The sequence below is a fragment of the Oreochromis niloticus genome, linkage group LG2 (assembly GCF_001858045.2).
Source record: "Oreochromis niloticus isolate F11D_XX linkage group LG2, O_niloticus_UMD_NMBU, whole genome shotgun sequence".
Lineage (NCBI taxonomy): Eukaryota > Metazoa > Chordata > Actinopteri > Cichliformes > Cichlidae > Oreochromis > Oreochromis niloticus.
Window position 1 is genome coordinate 22,632,683 of NC_031966.2, and position 22,579 is coordinate 22,655,261.

The window sequence follows — 22,579 nt, forward strand, 5'->3', positions numbered from 1 at the left end:
TTGATTGATTTCCTAATGTTAGTCTTTAATTCTGCAGCGGCAAACTGAAGCTCTAATATTCAGTTTATGAAGCTGTTTAATGCATCATGAGTTTTATGAACAGGACAGCAACTTTGCAGCTCTCTTTCCTCAAGTGCACAGCAGTGACAAGCGAATTAGGGTAGCATGTTTTGAAGCTGAGACACATAATGAGCTGTTTGCTGTCAGGCAACCACAGAGCCATTGCATGTGTGAAGCCTCAACACCTCCTTAGAGGTGGAATAGAGATATGGAAAACGGAACATTTGTCAAATTAAAAGAGAAAAATATGTGGAACAGAAGCGTCCTATCCTGGTAAATGGTCCTCTCTCCTATACAACACACCCACAATGATGGCAGCATGTTTAGTTTTTCAAACTAAAAAGACTAAGGTCACACAATGGCACAGTCTTCATCACCATAAATAAACCAAGCCTGGTTGAGCAGGTGCCAATTATCTTTTATGATGGTCTTCAATTATTCATTTAATATATCTAATGGTTTATTTGTTGCTTTAAATCCTAAATAATGTATAATTATATAACACACACACACACACACACACACACACCCCTTTAGAAACATGTTGTAATAATACATCATTTGGTCAAGTATTCAAGCAATAGACAAAACATTCAATAAATCAAAAAGGACAAAAAGCCACTAATTGTCATATTTATTCAAATATAGTATTGGACATGTGCATGTAAAATATACATATACTGGACATGTCTCATAGGTTTCTTTATATCATAATTGCACTTTCTATATCTTTGGCACCTGCACGTGAGGACATAACAGTTTCACCACAGCTATAAACTGAAACTGCATTCAAGGATAATATGAATTCCCTTTACTACACTATAGATAATATCAAAAGACTTGTTTCATTTTGGTGCTGAAAAAAGAAGTTTGCAGGACAAGACAGTGTAAAGTCTGGAGTAGTTTCTTTAGATTTTGCTTCCAAGAACTCAGATTATAAAAAAAAAAAATAAAAAAAACCCTACAAAATACAAAGTAGCTTTGAGCAGTCTAACATAGAAATAAAATGCCCAAGATAATGGTTTGACAAGGTATATATTAAAAAAAAAAAAAGTAATTTGCACCAACAAGGAACCTCTAGCGTTACTAGGTAAAAATCTTGGCACATCTCGGCATGGTGAAGTGTTGTCAAGATCTGTGAAATTTTGAACATAAAAAAATATAAATCTATTTTATTCCTACATGCAATACATCTGGAAAGAATCTTCTTGGCAACAGCTTCATTTTTCAGCCAATCAAAGATTCCAAGCACACTGGCAGTGCAGTAAAAGGCTACCTGATAAAGGGAAAAAAACCCCCAAACGCACAGTTGAGCACTGTCAGTCATTGACCTTCCCAGAGCCTGGACCTCTCTATGAAGCAGTGTGGGATCATCTTGACAGAGAATGGAGCAAAAGGCAGCCGACATTGAAAGAAGAGCTTGCAAAATATACAGAAACAAGTGATGGGTAAACACTTTTGCACAGTACTGTTTATATGCAAATTTCAATATTATTACTACCTCTAAGTATTTTTCTGAAGTGCCAAGTCTTAAGAGTCTGAAACAAACACTATAGGAGACATTCCCTTTAACATCCTTCACATGTCAACATCACCAGGTACAGTACATTTAAAAAAAAAAAAGAAAAAAGAAAAAAAAAAGAAACCACTGAATACCTGAGAATTCACATGCTGGACGCAAACGTGCATCCTTAACTGTTGATTATTGTCATGATGTCAGTGCATTTGTACCGTATGCACTGAAGCCAGCAGATGGCAGAGAGGTTTTTTATACTTTCCACTTCCCTCATCAATCAAGTTATTGATGTACTGTCAAGACAATAGCTCAAGGCCGAGAACAAGCTTAAAATTATTGCTTTTGTTCCCAAATGTCCCTTATGTGGTCACTATAGCCAACACTGTTGGTCCTTTACTCTTTAGAGGTAAAAACATGTATAGGGGAGGGAGAAGTTGAGGATGTTGGCACTGGAGCAATGACATAATATATTTAAAAAAACACATGCAGTGCATTTGTTGAACGCATTTCTCTGCCAAAGCTGAAATTCCCTCCATATAATATGTGAACAGAGCCCCTGGATCCAAGACTTCACCTGGACCTAGGTTACTTTCATATTTGCTCGGGAAAATAAAAATTATGTTTCACCTTGTTTCAATTTGATGTGCACTTGCAAAATGATAATCTCCCCCAATTTCATGGAATCCTCACTTTTATAGTAACTTTATAGAAAACTTTGTAACTTCATTTAGTTTGAGTTTTTATGCGAATCCATGCATACCTTCAGTAATCTTGCCAACAATCTAGCAATTGTTTGAAAATTTTAAAAAAAAGACGTAATATTAAAAGTGCATTAAAACAAGAAACAAGACCTGTCATATATTATTAGGGCAGCCAGGATGATTACAGAAACGGACGGTAAAGTAGGGTTAGAGAAAAGCGCACATTAGCACCTTCGGTTTGTTTACATGCTTCAGAGACAGCAGCTCAGAGCCTGCTTAAACTCTGAAATTGCAAAAGGGAGTTAAAAAGCTGCATAGCAGAATCTTTTCTACGACAGATATGGTCATTTTTGCATTGAACATGCACAAAGCGTTGCGTATGCACACTTTACAATCTGAAATGCATTTAGAGCCAACTTATGGCCAATAAAGTTAGTATCTAAATGCTTTTTGTTGTTCTTCAGGCTCTGTCTTTCAGTAGATTCAATCTAAAGCAAAACAATGCACACTTCAATAAAACAGGCCAAGCAGCAGTTTTGTTATAAGTACGTTTGAGATGATTTTTATGAATATTCAAAGAACTGTGTTTGACAGATGACGTGTAAGGTTTGGTGGCTGATTCAGTGCTGGTCTACAGCTACATTTGCACTGGTGTGGAGGTGTGTGTTAATATAAAGTGAGAATCATGTGAGTGTGAAATTTAAAAAAAAAAAAAAAAACTACAATTAATTTGGACAAATCAGTAGCTGGGGAAATTATTAAAAGGAAGGTCTGCAAAGGAAAAACAGGCAATAGCACCAAAATGCGATCAAGCGGATTATTAGTGCGGTGAAAGTAAAGCCCCATATAACTATGTAAGCACAGTCATTGATCAAGAGGAGATCTCATTAATATAAAATGCAAACTTTGGTGATCCTCAAAGAAAAAGCCCATTTGCAGCTTTAAGAAAAATCAGCTTCTATCATTATTTCAGTACAGAGCCTGAAGAGCAAACAAATACTTCCTGTCAGGAATGTGGAAATAGCACTTTAACCACATGAAACAAGTTGAAGAGGTAATTTTCACTGGTAGTAAACTTCTAAGAATGAGTCACTGTACAGACTTTAAGAAGACTGCGTCATGGCTTTATTCTTGACCCGCTGGGAGGAAACGCTTCGACAGTGCAGGTAGACTGAGAGGGGGTGGATGAAGGCCAGCAGGCTGAGTAATGTCAGACCAATGTTCACCTGGAAAAACATGGAGAGAAAATGATGAAGATGTGAGGAGAGAAAGGATGAGATAAGGAGCAAGGATAGATCATAAAAATGTATTTACATATAATGGATCCCCATCCAAGACTTTAACCAGAGCAAAGCAGGGATACTGCAGCAGCGAAAACACCGCAGACAGAGCCATGACCAGACCATACAGCTTCCCAAAGTGGCAGGATGGGAAACTAAACACACACAGAGCGAGAAAGTAAGGAGGAAGGAGATCACACAAGAATGATTTAACCAAGACAGGCAGCAATAATGTGGAAATATTACAGTATCCTATATTTACATGCAGTCTAAGAGCATTTGTACACATTTACTTGTCAGCAGCTGGCGTAAAAGACCCTTTGATGCATTTGAAAATATTTGAAGCTGTGGTCGAGATGATGTCACTGAACCAACTTATAGACCATCCTGGTCACCCTCCGTACAGACTGAGCACTCATTACTCATTTCCATAAGTCATGCAGCAGCTTCCTACAATGCATTATTTGTTCTGCTGACTTCACTTATTGATAGGAAATATTTTAAATATTTGTTTTTTAATACATTATTTTTTTAAATTTATATTTATACTACTAACAAGGTATTTAAACGATGCTAAATTGGTACTAATGGGCCCAAAGTTTGCCAAGAAAATCCACCACCAGCCTGAAATGTTGATCCATGCTTTCATGTTGTTTACATCTAATTCTGACTTCAAGAATTTAGACTCAATGTTTTTCCAGTCCTGTGTTCTTCTATTGTAAACTGCAGCCTCAGCTTCCTGTTCTTAGCTGACAGGAGAGGCACACCGTGTTGTCTTCTGCTGCTGTTGAGATGCTCTTCTGTGTCCTTTGGCCGTGGCAAGAGGTTTGAGGTATTTGAATTACTTTTCTCCTCTTATGATCTAGAAGTCCATTCACTTGACCCCTGGGGTTATTCATTTTTATCAGTTTTCACCCAGAGAACTGCAGCTCAATGGATATTTTCTCTTTCTTTGACCAACCTTTGTAATCCGGAGAGGAGGTTGCCAAAAAAATCCCAGCAGTTTCCAAAATACGAACTGACTAGCTATTTTGTAAGATTTCACTTTTAGGCGTTACTCTACTTACTAAAATAACTTATTTTAATTTGCTGTGTTTAACTTAATTTTAACTGCTGCAACAAAGGCATATCTCAAGTTTGGATAAATGAAATGTTTCACATTTTAATCACAGCTGTTATCTACTGCCATCTAGTGATTAAAAGTGGAAATGCTGGGTAATGTTCACCTCTATAAACAATTTTAAAGACCAGTGTGTAAACCTGCCTGCCTCTATGCACATATGTATATAGAGGCTGGCTTATTTAAAAACAAACAGGAAAAAAAATTAATTACGTGCCTCATCAAAAACAATTCTTTCTGATAAGTTTCTCTTTTGTGATTGTTTTTTCACCACTTTGATGGATGAGAGTCATCACTAAAATATGTTTTCTGCTGTATTGCTGTTATTTTTTTAAAACCACAGATTTCTTATCTTTTGTGTCTCATTAAATATCAGAAATATTTTGTGGCGTTACAGTTGTGTTGAAAGAGTGCTGTGAAATATAGACTATTCATTGATTAGCGTGCACGTTTGATACTCACGCCACACTGATGAAGGCCGCGTTGCCGCCATAGAGGAAGGAGCGGTTGAGCACCTGCAGGACGAAGGTGAGGTACTGAAGAGGCAGGTATGGGGTGGAGGCACAAATGGAAAACAACAGGCACTGCAGGGCCGTCAGGAAGAGAGAAAGCACCGTCGCCCGCAAGTCCACCTCCTGTTCGCTCTCCCCTACAAACACAATAATGACTTAAGACTGAAGTGTGCATGTGGCCCTTTATGAATCTGCAGCCAGCCTGAGGGTCTCAGACTCTTCAGATTAACGTGGACAAAGCTTTGCAGACTGTGTCCTCCGAGCTCCCAGACAAATCTTTATATACTGTATGCAAGTTTCCTTTCTTCTCCCCTATCATTAGTCTGAAATAAAGTAAAACTATTAAACAAAACTATCAAACAAGGTATAAAAAGACTGGTTTAAATAGCATGCACAAAAACTAAACCATGACATCATTTCATGTAAACCCATCACTGAATGAATTTATGAAAATTAGTCAATCCACATAGGGATGGGACGTGTTGTCTTTTATTCTACATCAGTATTAGAGTCATGGTGTTACCTTCAGCTCGAGGCTTGCCCTTGTGTCTGTCCATAATGAGGCCGTTCCAGGGAGCACACAGCACGCCACATAGCTGGGTGATCGCAAAGGCATTGGTGTACTGACTCACTGCAGGGACACAAACAAGATGGATAAAAGACAGTCCACCAAAATATGAGACATGAGAGTTCAAAAGGCATCAAAAAACATGGAGTTTTAGTTTGTAAATCATTGCACTTACTGTGTAACCTCAGAGAGTTAACGATAGCTTATTAAGGAAGCAGAATTTAGACACTGATGCATTTTCAAAGTACCTAATGCATGTTGATTTAGTAAAATTACATTCAAATGCTTAGAGCTGAGACAGTGAGTGATGTGGGGTTTGTGTGATTACCCAGTGAGGACTCTCCAGCTGTGAGCCTCTGCAGCATGGGGTTTAGGGTGCCAATGAACAGGTAATGCCTGAGCTGCATCACTGACAGCCAAAGCAGGTGCCACATGAAGAACCTGGACAGCAAACAGTCACGGAAACTCTTCTCTGAGAGAGACGGGAGATCACAGAGATGAGGAAAGAAGCCAAAGAGATACGTAAAAATCACAGTGGATAAATATACTGTCTATGATAGGTTCATTCTTTTTTCTTTCCAAGTTGGGCACAGACCTTGCTTTGCGGATGCATCCTTGTTGAGCGGCACTTCCTCTACCTTCTGTGCATCTCTGTTTCCTGCCACCTCACCAATGCGATTGTCTGATTTACCACAGGTTATCCTGAGGTCAAAGTCAGTGGGGTTAATGGCACGCAGAATGCACTGAGCGAGTTCTTTTACATTTACTTTATGAATTGAGTTTATTGGAATTTTAAATTTTGCAGGATGTTTGCATGGAGATGTGGGAAAAAAAAAAAAAAGAGGTTGGAGATGTGGGAAAAAAGAGGTTAAAGTTGAGCATTCAAAGCTTTTTCTTATTACAAACCTCATTCATCCACTAACACACATACACACAAGTCACTTTTTCCTATCTCTAAGTGCTTTCAGCCTAGCATTCACTGTCAGACAGATGCATCAATTTGGGGTTCAGTACTTCTGGATGGATGCAAACTGCATTTCGTTGCCCTGTACCTGTGCATGTGCAATGACAATAAAGTTGAGTTCTATTCTATTCTATTCTAGTATCTTGGTCAAGGATACTTTGAGTTTGGTGGTTTGATTCCTGGCACCTCTGGTCTGCAGACAAACGTTTCTACCTTTTGAGCTACAGGTGAGGAAAATTATGCACAATTATAAAATTTCTGCTCTTATGATCAGTTTTAGACTTTGTGTTTAGATTGGCGGGGACTCTAGTGCAATAAAAAAACAGCTATCCTCATACTGAGGTTTAACTGTTCTGTTGATTTTAATACAACAGTACGCTTTCACGGATGTCCTCGTCATTGGGCCTTCGCCATCATTGACTGTAAAGAGCTCTCTTACTCAGCTTACTGAGTACGAGCTTTCTCACTAAGCACTGGATGCATGTTTGATCCGTTTCCTATGAAAAAAAGGAACTCTCTATGAGGAAACTATACCGACCACAGCGCTACACTGATTCCTCTTTTTGATTTAGCTATGGCACACTCCTTTAGCACTAGCTCCGCCCTCCTTGTTTACTCCAGGTTTTGTTCATTGGCAGCAACACAAACACAAGACAAACTAATCAAAGTAAAATTAAACTCATGCATGATCATTTCATGCATCTTCACTGCAGTTTTTATTTTAGCAACCATGCTGCAAGGTACATTTGGCACTTTCCAAACACATAAGTATGTAAATGTAAACTGACTGGTCCTTGTATAAAGCTCAAGCAGAAATGCACTACATAACATTTCTGATTCACCCAGTCACACTTTTTCTGCATCCAGGTGCTTTCTATCCAGCATTCCCACTGATTAAAACTGCACATCCCTCCTCTCCTTATGGTCCTTTGCTATTTTAGAACAAATACACTTTGCACTTGAAGTGCAAACGTGTCTGTGACGTCTGCCGTAGATTCATACCCGTATGTGTAGTTATCCGGCAGCGGGTATGGAATCAATTTCCGAGGCAGCAAGAAGAAAGTCCTGAGCAGGTGAATGACGCTGCAGGCGGACAGAAACAGGAAGGAGGAGCGAAGAGCGATGCCACGTTCATGCAACAGCTGCAGGAGAAAAAGAGATGTGGTGGTGATCATTGGTGCACGAGACAGCATCAATATATCCTGCTGATTCTTTTGTGTGTAAATGTTTCTCACCTTGATGACGAGGAAGAGTGCTGAGGAAGAATCAAAGGCCCCGTTATAAAGAGTGATGATGGTGGAGCGATGTGAGCCAAACAGGTTTCCCACCTTTAGGAAAATTGAATTAAATGTCAGTGTGGGGGCTCTCTTTAAAATTTTTAGTTGATATTGGTCCTCTCTGCATTCATCTCTCTGTTGTTCAGGGTAAAAATACTGTCTATTGCAAGTTTCTGGACAAAAACACACATTGTCACGTAGCCTCTGAAGCACAGACTTTAAGCTTTAATTAAAGAGGTTTAACACACTGATTTAAAAATTACAGCCTCTTTATAGATTTCAATTCTCAGATGCTCAAAAATTTTCAATGTAAGTATTTGTGTATAAAAGTCTCTTGCGGTCTAGATGCTCTCCCAGACCTGTTATTAACCAGTGCAATCATCTGTGGTCTTTTAGACCTTTTAGTTTTGCTGAGCTGGCTGCAGGATTCCTCCTTTCCTTGTCTATAACAATTTAGCCGACTGCAGATTTGGGCATACCTAAAGTTTTTGCTATCACCGATAGATACAACTAAAGGTGACTATGTCTCTTTGGTCCCTGTGAACAGCGACCAAATGCAAATTCAATATTTGTACCAAGTTTATCTATTTTCCCCACGAAGGGAGGGGAGAGTAGATAAACTTGGTTCAGTTTTTCAGTTAGGAGTCTAGTGTGCACAGCTGAAGATTATTTTTAAATTCTGTGCTATGGTAGATAACAGCTCGAGCCGACGTAATTTTAGTGAAAATCGTGTCAAAGTCAAACCAAATGTGAAAAATGCAGCTGCCTTACAGCAGTGAGCTGCAGCATAAACACCGCTCCATCTCCTGAACCTCGAGACAGTTTAATGTTTGTCAGTGAGGTTTGGAGCAGAAAGTCTGCACTTCAAATGACACCCAAGTTGTTTGATTTAAAAATCCAGTGCGCGCTGTACAGAGGCAAAACTACAAAACCTGTCACTGTCCAAACACTTGGCTGTGGGCCTTGCTTGAGGGGGAATGTAGAATGTGGTTCAAATTCATAAATCATCGTGGCCTTCCCGAGAGGGATTTGTGCAAAAACAAAAAAAAGTGTGGTGAAGGTGGTTTCTGTGTTTTGGCTTTGTTGCAGTTTGCTGATAGCCTGAGGACAGAGGGGAACGTCTTACATTCACAGAACACTCAGATCATAAAAGGTCACAAAGTCGAACCTCTTTCTTCACACACAGTGCTTTACTGACAAAGTGGGCCATAGATGAGTCAGTTAGCAAGTCTTAATCATGTGTCTTTCCAGCTCTTTCAGGTGATCGTCACACAGAGCTCACATGCAAAAGCGCATTTCAGAAGTCCAGAAGTTTAAAGGTTTAAAATGTGACAGGTATAAAAAGGTTTTACTTTCCCAAACAGGAAAATGATCAAACAGACATTCTAGAAAAATATATTAGAGTTTTTACAGTTTGGGAAATAGTCAAGCGTATAATAAAATTAATTAAAACTGCCTTATGTGATAGGAGTACCTGCATGTTGGTCATCAGAAATAAGATGCCACCCACAGCCAGGAGGGAGAGAGCTGGGAAGAGCAGGATGGCCAGAACTAAAAAGGAGAAAGAAAGAAAAAACATAACAGCTGTAACATTTCTGTTCCTGTTGATATTTATATTTATTTACTCTGGTATTTCTTTGAGAACTCTCACCTGAAGTAGAAAAGGCCACCATCACCGTACCTATGGTGTAAAGAAATCTGCAATTGAAAAGTATTATTTGTTATTTGTGCCACACAATTTGCTCAAATTTGTCCTAATAACTGTACAGCACTTTGGCAAACTGGTTGTTTTGAGATGTGTTACATTAATAAACCATCATTCACAAGCAAGTAAATGGGCTTCTGGTGCTGTTTGGAGAGCTTTAATTTCCTTTTCTTGGCCTAAGCATCCTCATCTGTACTTGGTGCCTCTTATGCAACTACTAGTATTCCTTGGCTATTTATTTTCACCCCACCCGGTTTAACTGGAAACATATGTATCTGTTCAGTGCCAGTCTGTTATTGTGGATTTAGATATTTGGGGCAGAACGCTGCAGAGGTATGTCTGGCGTTCTGTTACATGATCAACTTTGAGGAGGGAGGACAGCTTAGTGTTGGAGTCTGAGAATCTGGAGGAGAAAAAAAAACATTACTCTGTGATTAATCGTCTTTCCATTTTCTTGCCAAATTCTTGCTAAATCTGACATTTGATTGAACTTTAGACGGCATCTCTGGCAGCAGAAGAAAATATTTCCTCAAACTGAAAATGTCTTACTCTACTTTTAAAACAATCTTTGGCTATCACACAATGTGAGTTTTTTGTTAAAAATCACAAGGAAACTCAAAGATCAGACTGAGATAGAAAAACAATGCTCATTTCAATCTGGGTCATGTGGTCAAATTCAGATGTTAATATTTGTGACACCAGTCGCCTAATTTGGACTGTTTTATTTACGTCCCTAACATGTGAGAAGTTGTAATTAAAATATCAGTCCTGTTACTGGAAAACTGTGGTTCCTCCAGGCCTCCAAATCTGCTGTCAGATCGGATATCCAAGAATTTCAGGAAATTCACGCATCCATCATTTTGTGGTAATCTGAGTTATGGGCCTGAAAGTCCATATTTGCGCGCCATAATTCCTGATATCTTCCCTAAAAAAAAAACTGATCTCAAGTAGTTTTCTAGATAATGGAATTTAAAAGTGGACTCTCAAAAACAGATGCTATAAAAATGTCTAACCACCAACTTTAACTTTTGAAATTCAACATGGGAGAAGGGACCAGAAGTTCTGCACAAGTCCTATTAAGGAGTGGATCCTTCCTCTGGAATTGTCAGGAAAATCTGGGATATCGGGTGGAAGGTATTAGATGAAGTGACATGGATGACCCTTAACACCACGGGCAGACATTCTTCTCAATAGATGGTTTCATGTTTTTAGTCAAAATATGTCTGTTTACCTAAAAAACAGACGACCGTTGCAGTTAGGAGGTTTTTTTTGTTTGTTTTTTTTAAGTCCATTTTATTTGTGGACAGGATATATTAGAATTACCTGCAGAATTTCAACAAACCATCACATCTCGAGGAAAAACTAATTACAAGTTAAACTGTGCAGTTGTTGCTCAAAAGTTATGACATCTTATTGGTGCTCTTTACTAGTTTGTCACTTCATTTCTCTTAACATGATTTTTGGGCTTTTAGTGCTACGTACGAGTATATTGTTCATATGAATGTTCTTGATTAGAATGATTAATTGACTATTTAAGGTGCTGGACTTACATTCCGTAGAGCCGAGTCACTGTAGTACCAAACCGGTCAAAAAGGAAACCATTCGGCAGCGTCAGGAAGTTGTTCATAAAAGAAGCAATGGTAAAAATAAGCGAGAACTGTTCATCCTGTTCGGTGCAATCTGCAGAAACAAAGGTTAGAAAAGACAGAAGCAACAGGTGATCGATTAATTTCCATTCTTCAGCCATTTTCAAGTTTATTTTGTTGCTCAAAGTTGTGAAGGTGAGAACATCAAACTGACCTAAAACATGTGTTCCATTGACTGCTGTGCCGTTGACACACAGAGAGCTGAAGTACCCTTCTTCCTTGAGGACAAACACAAGAGAAGCCCAACCAAACACGGCTCCAGCGAAACACAGGCACTCCACCAGACCTGTGGTGAAGGTGAGGCAGCGCCGCACCGATAAACCGCTCCCAGACCCTGGCATGGTCGCACAGGCTCAGGCTCACACTCAAAAGTACGTCACAAACTTGTACACATTCAGAGGGGGCTTCACTCACAGCACCTGCTAAAAGAACCAAACCAAAACACTGCATTTTATTCTTATGTTTAAAGAAAAATAAGAGTGATGTGACCATATAACAGCAGTCATTTATTTTGTCTAGCAGTCATGATTTGTTTCCATTCCAGGCCTGTTGCTGCATGCCAATCTCTTCCTTATCCCACCTTCCCTGTGTCTCCATCCCTTCCAAACTGAAAGGGAAAAACTACGAGAAATCTACTACAAGAAAATAAAAAAAACAGAACGCCTTAAGTCAAAACATTTTCAGCTGCGTAAGAGCTGTAACTGAAAACATCTGGACACAAAATGCCCTGCTCAAGATTAGGTCACCCCTCCAGAGACACATATTGCATAAATTCATAGGTTACACAAAAAGAAGTCATTCCCACTAAGATTAACCTCATGTTGCCACAAAGAGGAAGTAGTCCATATAAACAAAACGCTCTGTTGTTCAGTTACGATGATTTCCAGTTCATTACTGTCTTGTACTCACAGTTCAGCCTCCAAGCGTCTCCACAAATGCTCTTAAACCACAAGCTTGAGCCCCTCGCGCTTGCTTTATATAGAAGAGCTCTTCCTTCCTCTTCCTCATCAGTTCCCTCCCTCCGGTTTTTTCTCCTCTCTGCTCTGCGAAGAAAATAGTCTTCGCGGTGCTAGTGGCTAAAGAAAACAAAAACTTGTGCGCGTATAGCCGACCAAATAGCAGAGCCACATACACTGTGGGAGAAAGTACAGATGTGGATGCTGGGAGGCTAAGACAGTTTAGCCAAAAGATCATGTGACTCAGACAGGGGAGGGGAAAAATAACCAAAAAAAAAAAAACGTGAGTGCCGTGTGGAACCCTCTTTGTCACAGCTGGTGCATGTGGAAAAAAGAAGATGTGTGATAGGTTTTCTCTCCTTGACAGGCTGTAAAAAGGATGCTGCCGTAACTCAAGACTCTCCATGGTGCTCCAGGCTACTGAGAAACAATGCATAATTAGCCCCTCGCTAAAATCCAAAGGAGGAGAGGGTTAAAATAAGGCTTCTATATAAGGGATTAACTTTGCACGCAAACCCCCCCCCCAAAAAAAAACAAAAAACAACTGCCATCCAACAAGAATGCAAAGTCAAGTGGTGACACTGAGGGGGAAGAAAAAAAAAAAAAAGCGCGGATAGTCAGAACAGAAAGATTTCACTATTCTAATAACCTGTTACAATGGAGTAAAATGAGTAAAAAGTAAAGTGCCTGCAGTGTTTGATGCTGTCTGACTCATTCAAAGAAGAGTCAAAGAAAGCTGCACACCACACTGAAAGATTCCAGACAAAAAGCCTCTGGTATGTTTCATAGATGGCCCTCAGTTTGAATTCAGGGTACAGACGCCCTCTCTACTTTGAAGATCAGGTTTAAAACTTTCCTTTCCCCCTCACTCTGCATTCAAGCATTAGTCATTCATCTCTGTCTCTTTTCCAGAGCCTGTCTTTTATCCAGTCTTCCTCCCCTTACACCCAACTGGTCGCAGCAGATGACTGCCCCTCCATGAGCCTGGTTCTGCTGAAGGTTTCTTCCTGACAGTGACAGATGAAAGGCTAGTGGCAGACTTAAAAGCCTGTCTTCAGCTTGTCTAGTTTCTAAAGATTTTAAGGACATGCTGCACACCACGCTGAAATATTCCAGGGTTTTGGCTAACAGCACTTTGGGAATCATCCTGTTGGGTCAAAATACTATTTTTTGTCTATCAACCTGTGCACTTTTTTATAGATTATATAGATAGAAATGGAAATACATTGTGTTACTGACAGCCAGTTCCAAAAACAAAGTGCTTAAAGCTACAATTTCAAGCTGGTTCATTGCCAAGTTGTCCGTTATGTATAAGCAACACTGCTTCATCCCTTGAGGTAGGTTCATTTTAATGCTTGAATGATTCATATGCTATTGGTAAGAATAAATAAATAAATAAATAAATGAATGAATCAGACTTTCAGAAATTCTCATCTTTGCCAAAAATGTGAAAAAGAAATATTGTCACAAACTTACTTTTTAGAAGGTTTATGCATTTGTGCCCAGCATGATAAAGAAAAATGAGTCATTTCTAAACTTTTCTGCATAAGAAGCAAAGAAGTGAAACACAATGATTCAGAAACATGGCCTCCAGTGGGACATTCTTACCAGAAAGCTTATTCAAAAAAGTTCCTACTGAAGATACTCTCAGTTGCATTATGAGAAACGTGGGGAGTGATTAGTATGTATCAAGTTTCAAAACAAACACAAAGTATGATTCTCACCCAATGTGACTTTTTAAAGTTTCACTGGTCAAACACCAACTAAACCATTTTAATAAACTCCATAATAGAATATAATCACGCTTAATCGGTTTGACTTTCTCACAGTCTCTCCCCTGTAAGCGTGTATGAAACTAACAAGTCTGTAGCAGTGGCTGGGTGTCCTCAGGAGTGGGCTGATACACCTCATTTCCAGTTAACATATTTAAGCTTGGTCTCCACCCTCAGTCATTGCCATATACTGTAGTAGTCCACTAATAGTAAAGTCCTTCAGGCCACTTGAAACCATAAATATTACAAACTTGCTTATCTAGTATCCCTCTAGTATTTGCATTTTCCCCTATTAGGAATCCAAACATGGGAAAAACCTGTAAAACTTGCCTGACCCACTCACTCACCTGAATAAGATGTGTTCAGTCGTGTAAAGGACTATTCAAAGATTCTGACCAAGTTCAGGTTTGCTGGAGTGCTTTGTTGTCTCACATCATAATTCTGTTCATTAAATCCAAATATTCCACAGCGCTCGATTCCTCAGTGTGAACTCTGGCACAACGCATATGCTAGTGGAGCACATTGCACGGTCAAAAAAAAAGTGTCACGCTCCTTTTAAATCAGAAGTGCTTTCATCCGACAGCGTGCCATTTTGCAGATATTCAGGCTTACTGCCCAAGTCACAGTCATAAAACACCAGAAAACACACTCATGAAGTTCACACACATTATTTCACATCCCAGTTTTTGTACAGCATCCTTAGTATCAGGGGAGCAGTGGTTAGCACCATTGCCTCACAGCAAGACAGTTCTGGATTTGGATCTGGCTGCTGCTCGTTTACTTTTTTTTTTTATTATATTGCTGGTAATTGTAAATTGGTAAATGAGCCTTAGCCCTGTGATTAGAGTAGTGTACCCCGACTCTTGCCCTGTGCTAGAGATATGTTCCATTCGCCCTGCAACTGTGAATTAGACAAGCTGAACATAATGGCTAGATTGATATCCTTAACCTATTAAATAATTCATCTTCTACAGTGAAGGTGAACCTTCAAAATATGTGGTTATTTCTTAATACATGAGACAAAATTCCATATTATAGCTTCAAGGATAGGCCTTTGTTTTTAGCATCCAAATATTCTTTAGGTCACTCTATCAAAAAGGTTTGCATGATCAAAGTTCAAAAAACACACCACTGGAACAAGTTCAGTAACATCCATTCATTCTCTGCACTCACCTAAATCCCTCATACAGGTTTGAGGTTTTACAGTCATTGTTACGCCTTTAAAGCTAATGTGCAGTTATGAGAGATAACTAGCTTACCTGATTATTTTGATTCAACCATTTTTCGACACAACACTGAGTTTTATACAAATTGCACTAATCACTCTTTCTCTGTTGCGTGCATTAAACTTCGACTGCTCCAGGTCTTCATGGTTACTCAAAGCAGGTGGCTGAGGGAAGAGCTGTTTGAAATACAGAGGCTAACGGACCAAACCATTTGTTGTGATACCTGTGGGGTTCATGGATTTTCTTTGTGGTGAGTTTAGTTGTTATCCCCGTGATTTTTCCCCTTTGCATCCATAATGGTTTGCTCCATTACTCTAGGTTCATGGTGCTCTCGTGTGTTTTAGCTCTCTTTGTTAAAGTGAGTTTTTTTAAGCAGTAATTTATGAGCAGTGTATTTTTAGTTTGCCCTACTTATTTGCTAAATTTATCTGACTTGCATTAAATAGTATTTTTGATGCTTTTATTTCATTTTGATTTAAATAAAACACACTTTTTGAACAGCACAGCTTGGTCCCCTACAGTCACTGTGACAGCCTGCACTCAGACTCCAGAGATTATCGATTATAACCAGATGATGATTGATTTCCGAGCGTCAGTTTTCTTTAGTTTGAGGTTGTTGGGAAGGCTGGAGAATGCCCACAGTGACATTACTACAAACAAATAAAGTAATTTGATTTCACCAACATGTGATTTGTTTTTATTTGCATTTTTGGGTGTGGGATGCTACGATGTCACTGTTGCTAAAGCAAACGAGAAATCACAGCACATATTGTTGTGTGATCTATGGCAGTTACAAAACATACTGTTTAAGGTCATTCTTATTAAAAACATTGTTTTTGTATCAATGGGTTTCTGCTGCTACAGGAAGTTAAAGAGGGTGTTATGAGAGGGCAGAGATGTAAATGGAAGTATTACTATAAAAACACACATATATCATCATCACTACTCATCACAAGACACAGCTCACACACTCATGGCTTGACACGCAACAAGCTTGAGCACACTTCCTGAAACCAAAGCTTTGCTATGTGCGCGTGTAAGTGGAGCTTTAGCCTCACTGGAAAGATGACCAAAGGTCTTAAAGCACATGACCTCTTTCTGGTTACAGTCCAGAGTCACTATAGTTTAACGTCCCGTCAAAATGGACTCCAACTCTAATGGTGACCCTAGGTGACATGATACGCAGGAAGTAAGTGTAACAAGTAATGAATGATGTGCCACCGTACATTTTATTCACACGAAGGATGATGATGCAGAACGAGACCAAGGGCACATTTCTCTTGACTTTCACGTTTCTGTTCTGCCGCTGCGGCAGATCAAACCTCGCCAGTGAGAGACAGATCAAGTTTCTACCTCTACCTCACAAATGATTAAGGGACTACAAACACTACAGTTACCATTATTTGGCACAAATCCCAGGAACAGTCATATGTATGACACACAAACTAAATGTATTTGGTGCGTACCTTTTCTCCTAGGCCCTCCATTATATGCTGGCTCACAGCAACCACAATTCAAAGCAGCTGACAGCTGGTATGCTGTGTCCAGTGTCCAGCCTTTTGTTGGCCCATCCCAGCATTTTGAAACATGCTACATGAGCTAATATAGTGCTGTGCAAAGCTCTTGAGCCAACGCTCATTTCTTTATAATTTAAGCCAGAATTTCTCGTAACTGTTTAAATTAGTCTTGAATAATAGTTTTCAAGGCTTTCTGGAAGTTTTTCTTTGAACATTGGCTGCTTTTTTAGTCCAGTCCAGGCCATGAAATCTTTGTTAAGCCACTTAATACTTACCTATGAGTCATGTAGGGCCTATATAAAAATGCACCTAACTCAAGTGATGAAACATTGTTGCAACTACACATAACAGACCTTTTAGTAAAGAACCAATTTTAAATGAGACATTTAGGCACTTTGTTACAAGCAGCCTGATGCAAAACAGATATTTTGTTCCCATTCCTTGAGTCAAATCTATGAGAAATGCCAAAGAGAACACAGTTTGATGCGCATAAAATAGTAATCAGAAATGGTCTCAGTGGAGGAGTGGCTGTCACGGAGCCATTTTTAAACAAGGGAAATGTGGAGAAAAGGATGAGGTATGCCAAATTACACAAGAGCTGGACTGAAAATCAGCAAAAGGTCTTGAGGAGTGATGAAATTTCATTATTATTTAGTTATGGATGGGTCTCATGGGTCCAAGTTCACCCAGTAAAGTCGCTGTGGCCCTTCAGCTGAAGTCTACTGATAACTAAGTTACCAAAAAAATAATACAATTTGGTAATGAAAAACATAAACATCCATATTGCTGACAAATGTGAGCTCAGTTTTAATTATTCAGTTATAAGTAGTTTAGTGCTTCTGCAGCAGTCGTGGCAACTAGCATGGCTGAGGATGACACTGGGCGGGCCTATGCAGGTCGGATTCATGCCTCTTGGAAACTACAAAGAGGTCATTCTTCAGCTTGTGCAGCTATTTTAAAGCACGAAAACAAGAAAATTGCAAAAGAAATCGAATGGAAATGTGAAATGTAACGTTAACTATTCGATGTGTGGTGAGTTCGCTGTATTTGTCACAAATTAGTAAAATGTCTTAGTTTAAACATTTGATAGTTCTTCTATGTTCTAATGTGAATAAAATGTGGGTTTATGAGATTTGGGAATCATTGCAATATGTTTTTATTTGAATTTCTCACAACGTCCCAACTGTTTCTGAATTGGGGTTGTAAATCAGCAATCATCAAAACTTTGAGGACCATGAATTAATAATAGCATTATGGCGCCCAAAAATGTCCAACTGTTTTATTCAGGTGATGTGAACCGAAATAGTGGAAAGAAATAGATTATGTTTGACAATCACTTAACAAAATGCCACATCCTGTTGGGAAAATTCAAACAACAGCTCAGAAATATAAATATCAAGAAGCTACTTTCAGCCGCTCCACATGTTTTTAAAGTGTGACTGTACAAATAATTTTTCACTCACATCTCCACAAATGGATTTGTGTTTCCTCCAAACTGTACTTGTTAGGCAAATATCTAAACCACTACACTGTATGCGCGACCAGAAGTTATGTTATTCACGTGTCACTCCCCCAAAGCTAAGGCAGCAGCATTTAATTATTTTCCATTATATTTATTCATTATTAACTGTTCCACTCACCACTGTCTGGTCTAGCTTTTTTCTCCTCTTCCTCTTTTTTCACTCACAGAACTTTAAATCCTCCAAGTTTTCACTGACTGGTTTTTGTTGTTGTCTTTTGGTTTGTTTAAACAGGATCACGCACGTCACAAAACGTGAGTGAGTGGAGTCAGGTGGGGGCCTCATAGGGAGTCCAGGTCTGCACTACTGTCACTGCAAACTTTGACCACCACCCACCAATAAACAACTTTACAGGTATTGACGAATGGATTTTGTTACAGTTTTTGTTGTAAGCTAGGCTACAACAAAGCTAGATTTTCATCTGAGTCTGCAAAAAAAAGACAATCTCTTTAAAACTTTTGTCAAAACGATGCATTTCACTATAAGATCCGATCACCAAAGAGGACTTTGGTAATAATATGCTTCATAAAAGTGATTCTGGAGCTTTTTGGGCGTATCTGGAAGTTCAGTCAATTTGTCTGATTATGAATCAAACCAGGTCATGATGGTTGCCTTTAGGGTTATGAGCTTTAGGAAAAGTAAATGAGTGTCCTGATATAAAAAAACAAGCATGTATATGATTATTCATGTGACTGGATATAAACATACATACATGCATAAATCAGTATTTTAGTGTGACTCTTCTGCAGAAAATGACTGTGATCAATCCTCAGAAGTGATGGAAATCTGTGTGTGTGTGCTGTATTGCATAACGGGCAGCCAAACACACTCTTCATTCGTGCCAGTCCGATAAGTGCCAACATCAGCAAACTGTTGGACAGGAAATTGTCACATGTCATCGCATTTACATTTCTTTAAAATTTGATCCCCAAATAGAGAAACCACGGGACTCATGTTCGCCATCACATTCACTACTTCCTCTTTCTGAAAACGTTTAGGTAAAAGAAAAAGTTAGTGCCACATGTGACTTATGAGATTAGCTGGTGACAAAAATTCTAAACATAGGATTTTGTCACAAGATTTACAGTTTTATTCTTTAGGTTATGTGTACTGTTCCAAAATGCTGGTGAGTTTTGGCTTGCACGGTGTGCGGCTGTCAGGTTGGATGAGGACGCTCCTCAACTGAACAGGTGTGACGTTTGTTTGCGACTTCTGAAACCTGAAGTTTGGCATTTTGCCTGCCACCAGGATGTTTTTAAGAACCATCAGTCACGAGTCAGTGGGTGGATCTGACTGTTGATATGGCTGCACCCCTCCATAACAAGTGAGCTCGAACCTAAAGCACAATCTTCTTTATTGTCTACTGTGCTGTAAACAAAATGAAGATCATGTTGTAGTAAATAAGACTTAAAACTATTGACTGAAGCCGTAACCAATCAGGAAAGTGTCAACTGAGTTCTTAAATCAAGTGAGCAGTAGTGTAATGTTGTCATAGACTCCTGCACAGTTGAAACAGTTTCACTTTTTCACACCAAGAGGCCAAATCTTTGTTATAGCATGCGAGGGAGTCAAAATTGAAGTTATGTGAAGGTTCACTGGTATGAATAAATCAATGACCATGTGACCTTTGGCAAACGGACAAACACAGACTTAGTTAATGTTTAAAAGTTAAAGAACAGGCGTTTTTAACTCTTTCCCTCATCAAGATGACATCGGACGACATTCCCCCACCCACCCTTAATGATGAATTTTCACACTACAGTATAAAACACTAAAGATGAAAGATGTTTCAGGGATTTTCCAAGGCTAGATGCAGAGGCAGAGATCGCACTAAATTCTGATGCAGACCCAGACTTTTTTTTTTATAAGCAAGCCTGAAACATGACCGAAACTGCTCAGTTCAGAAAACAGCTTCAAGAGTTACTCCTAGCAGGTTTTAAAGAGCTCGAAAGATGCTAAAACTCTCTAAATAACAATCTGTTTACTGACAACAAAGCATTCATATATGCATAATTAATGCTAATCATTTTTAGTTTAACTCGATGGACATATCTATTGCTGAACACCAAGAAAACCCTTCCATACACATGATCGATGATGTAGTTGATGCATAAAAATACAGTTATCTTAAGTTTATAGGACGGTAAAGAATCTTCTAAATTTATTTTTTATTCCTTTTAAGACCACAACCACATTTTTCAGATAAACGTTCAAAAATAAAGAGAGGGAGCTGTGGATTTTGTCCCAATCAATAATACTGATACAGACTTGGACACAGATATCTCGGCCTCATATCTTAAAGGCCAGAACGATTACAGCAGGAAGAGCAAAGTAGCAATAGTCGCCCTTTTTGTTTGTGACATCAGGAAATGGGTGTTGTTTTAAGACAGACTTGCAAAATTAGGAAACTATTCTTTAAGCACACATACATTCACACACCGCCACTTTATTAGTTACACCATGCTAGTAGTAAGTAGTAGAACTACCTTAATTCTTTGTGGTACAAGGTGCTGGAATCCCTGCTCAGAGATTTTGGTTCATATTTACATAACAGCATCACACAGTGGCCACAGAATTGTCTGCTGCACATCCATGATGCACTCCTACATTGAACCACATCCGAAAAATGCTATTTTGGATTGAGATTTGGTGGCTTTATAGGCCATTTGAGTGACGTGAATTTCTTAAATGGTGAGTTATCCTGCTGGATCCCTTTATGACCACAGTGTACCCATCTTCTGATGGGAACACTATGGTCATAAAGGGATGGACATGGTCAGCAATAGCGTTCAGGTGTTTAAACAATGCTTACTTGGTAGTCCAAATGTTGCAGCAGAGATCGATAGTCATCAGACCAGGCAATGTTTTTCCAATCTACTATAAGTACTATTAGTTTTGTTGAGCTTCAGTTTCCTGTTCTTAGGTGAAAGGAGTGGTACCTGTTGTGACCTTCTGCTCCTGTTGCCCATCTGCTTCAAGGTTCTGCATACCTTGCTTTATAACCACTGTTTATTTGCATTACTGTTACCCTCCAATCACATCACATCAGAATGACCGTTCACCTCTGACCTCTGACATCAACAAAGTGCTAATGGTTTGTTTGTGCTCCGGCACAAGCAACCACACAACCTCCAAAGGCACTTACATTACATAAATCTGACCACATCTTTTCAAATTTAAAACAACATATAAAAAGCTTCACCAGCAAAAAGCTAGAGCTCCTTTATAAACCGTATGGAGTAAACTAGTGATTGTTAAAATACCCCAGGAATATCAAGGATGTGGTCACATGTTTTATTACCTTCCAATATTTTCGTGGTTTTACAGCAAAACACAAAAAGTTTATTTATTTATTTGTATTTATTAATAAATACAAAATTCAGCATACAGTCTGAAAAATACCACAAGATTGAAATGGCTAAATATTTATTTCATACTTCCTATTTTCATAAATATAAATATAAATGTTGTTACATGTGATTCTACTAATCAGCTCTTACTCTTTTTATTTGCTGTATGCACTTAAAAAATACAAGAGGCGTCAGTGTGTTTTTTTTAAGCTGTAATCTACTACAGTGTCACTGCTGCTCGGTGCAGTGTCTGCACAGCCAGACCATTATGATGTTGATGCTCTGTTTGTGTGCACACACAAAACTGCAGGCAGGCCTGCCCTCATTAGAAAACAGCTTCGAGTCTATTTTTAGTCTGCAGCTTTGTCTGAAGTCTTTGTAAGAGGGGATGTACACTTACATGATATTGTGATCTCCTGCAGCGATCCCATTGTCCATTAAATCCACTGTTGTTCGTCCTATAACATGAAAGCAGCCTGGAGAAAGGACTCGGGAGGATTGTGCGCTCTCACACACCCTCCCATTATATGAGTACTAGCTGGTTTGCTGCTCCCAGCTCTGGTCTTTGCTCAGGTCTGAATCCTCTACAAAAATTAATTTCTTAAAAACACACACAAATATTTTAATTAGAAAAGGTTTAGATACTCTTCAAAACTTGCTCGTCTTCACTAAATTCAGCTCCTTGTGCTATTCAGCTGCCTCATGATGAACTACTAGCTATGTGTTTGATAGAATACGCTAGCTCATGGAAGTGTGCATATGATCCTTTTGCGCCACCGTGTGACCATAAGAAAAAAAATGCAAAAATGCGCTGAGTAAAACGTTACAACGTGTCCCTCAGGTGCGAGGGTTATATTGAGTTCACGGAACAATATAGGATTGCATGTAA

The 22,579-nt window shown here is 39.0% G+C and overlaps 1 protein-coding gene across 7 annotated transcripts; it reads right to left on the minus strand.

Annotated features, from left to right (window-relative positions):
* Positions 1–679: 679 nt before the first annotated feature.
* slc43a3b (solute carrier family 43 member 3b) lies at positions 680–22,413 on the minus strand. Of its 7 annotated transcripts, none has more exons than XM_025911720.1 (13): positions 22,091–22,413; positions 11,504–11,768; positions 11,254–11,383; positions 9,650–9,696; positions 9,473–9,549; positions 7,957–8,049; positions 7,724–7,863; positions 6,353–6,459; positions 6,086–6,229; positions 5,713–5,820; positions 5,140–5,326; positions 3,592–3,712; positions 680–3,503 (listed from the first exon to the last, which is right to left on the minus strand). In XM_025911720.1, the coding sequence occupies exons 2-13, from the start codon at positions 11,688–11,690 to the stop codon at positions 3,381–3,383; spliced, it is 1,464 nt and encodes a 487-aa protein (XP_025767505.1). In that variant the 5' UTR covers positions 11,691–11,768; positions 22,091–22,413; the 3' UTR covers positions 680–3,380. The 7 variants fall into 7 exon arrangements, with proteins under 7 accessions (XP_025767505.1, XP_005467670.1, XP_025767502.1 ...); XM_005467613.4 differs by having other exon boundaries at positions 11,504–11,771; XM_025911717.1 differs by lacking the exon at positions 22,091–22,413 and adding an exon at positions 18,461–18,553 and having other exon boundaries at positions 11,504–11,771.
* Between the last annotated feature and the right edge of the window lie 166 nt (positions 22,414–22,579).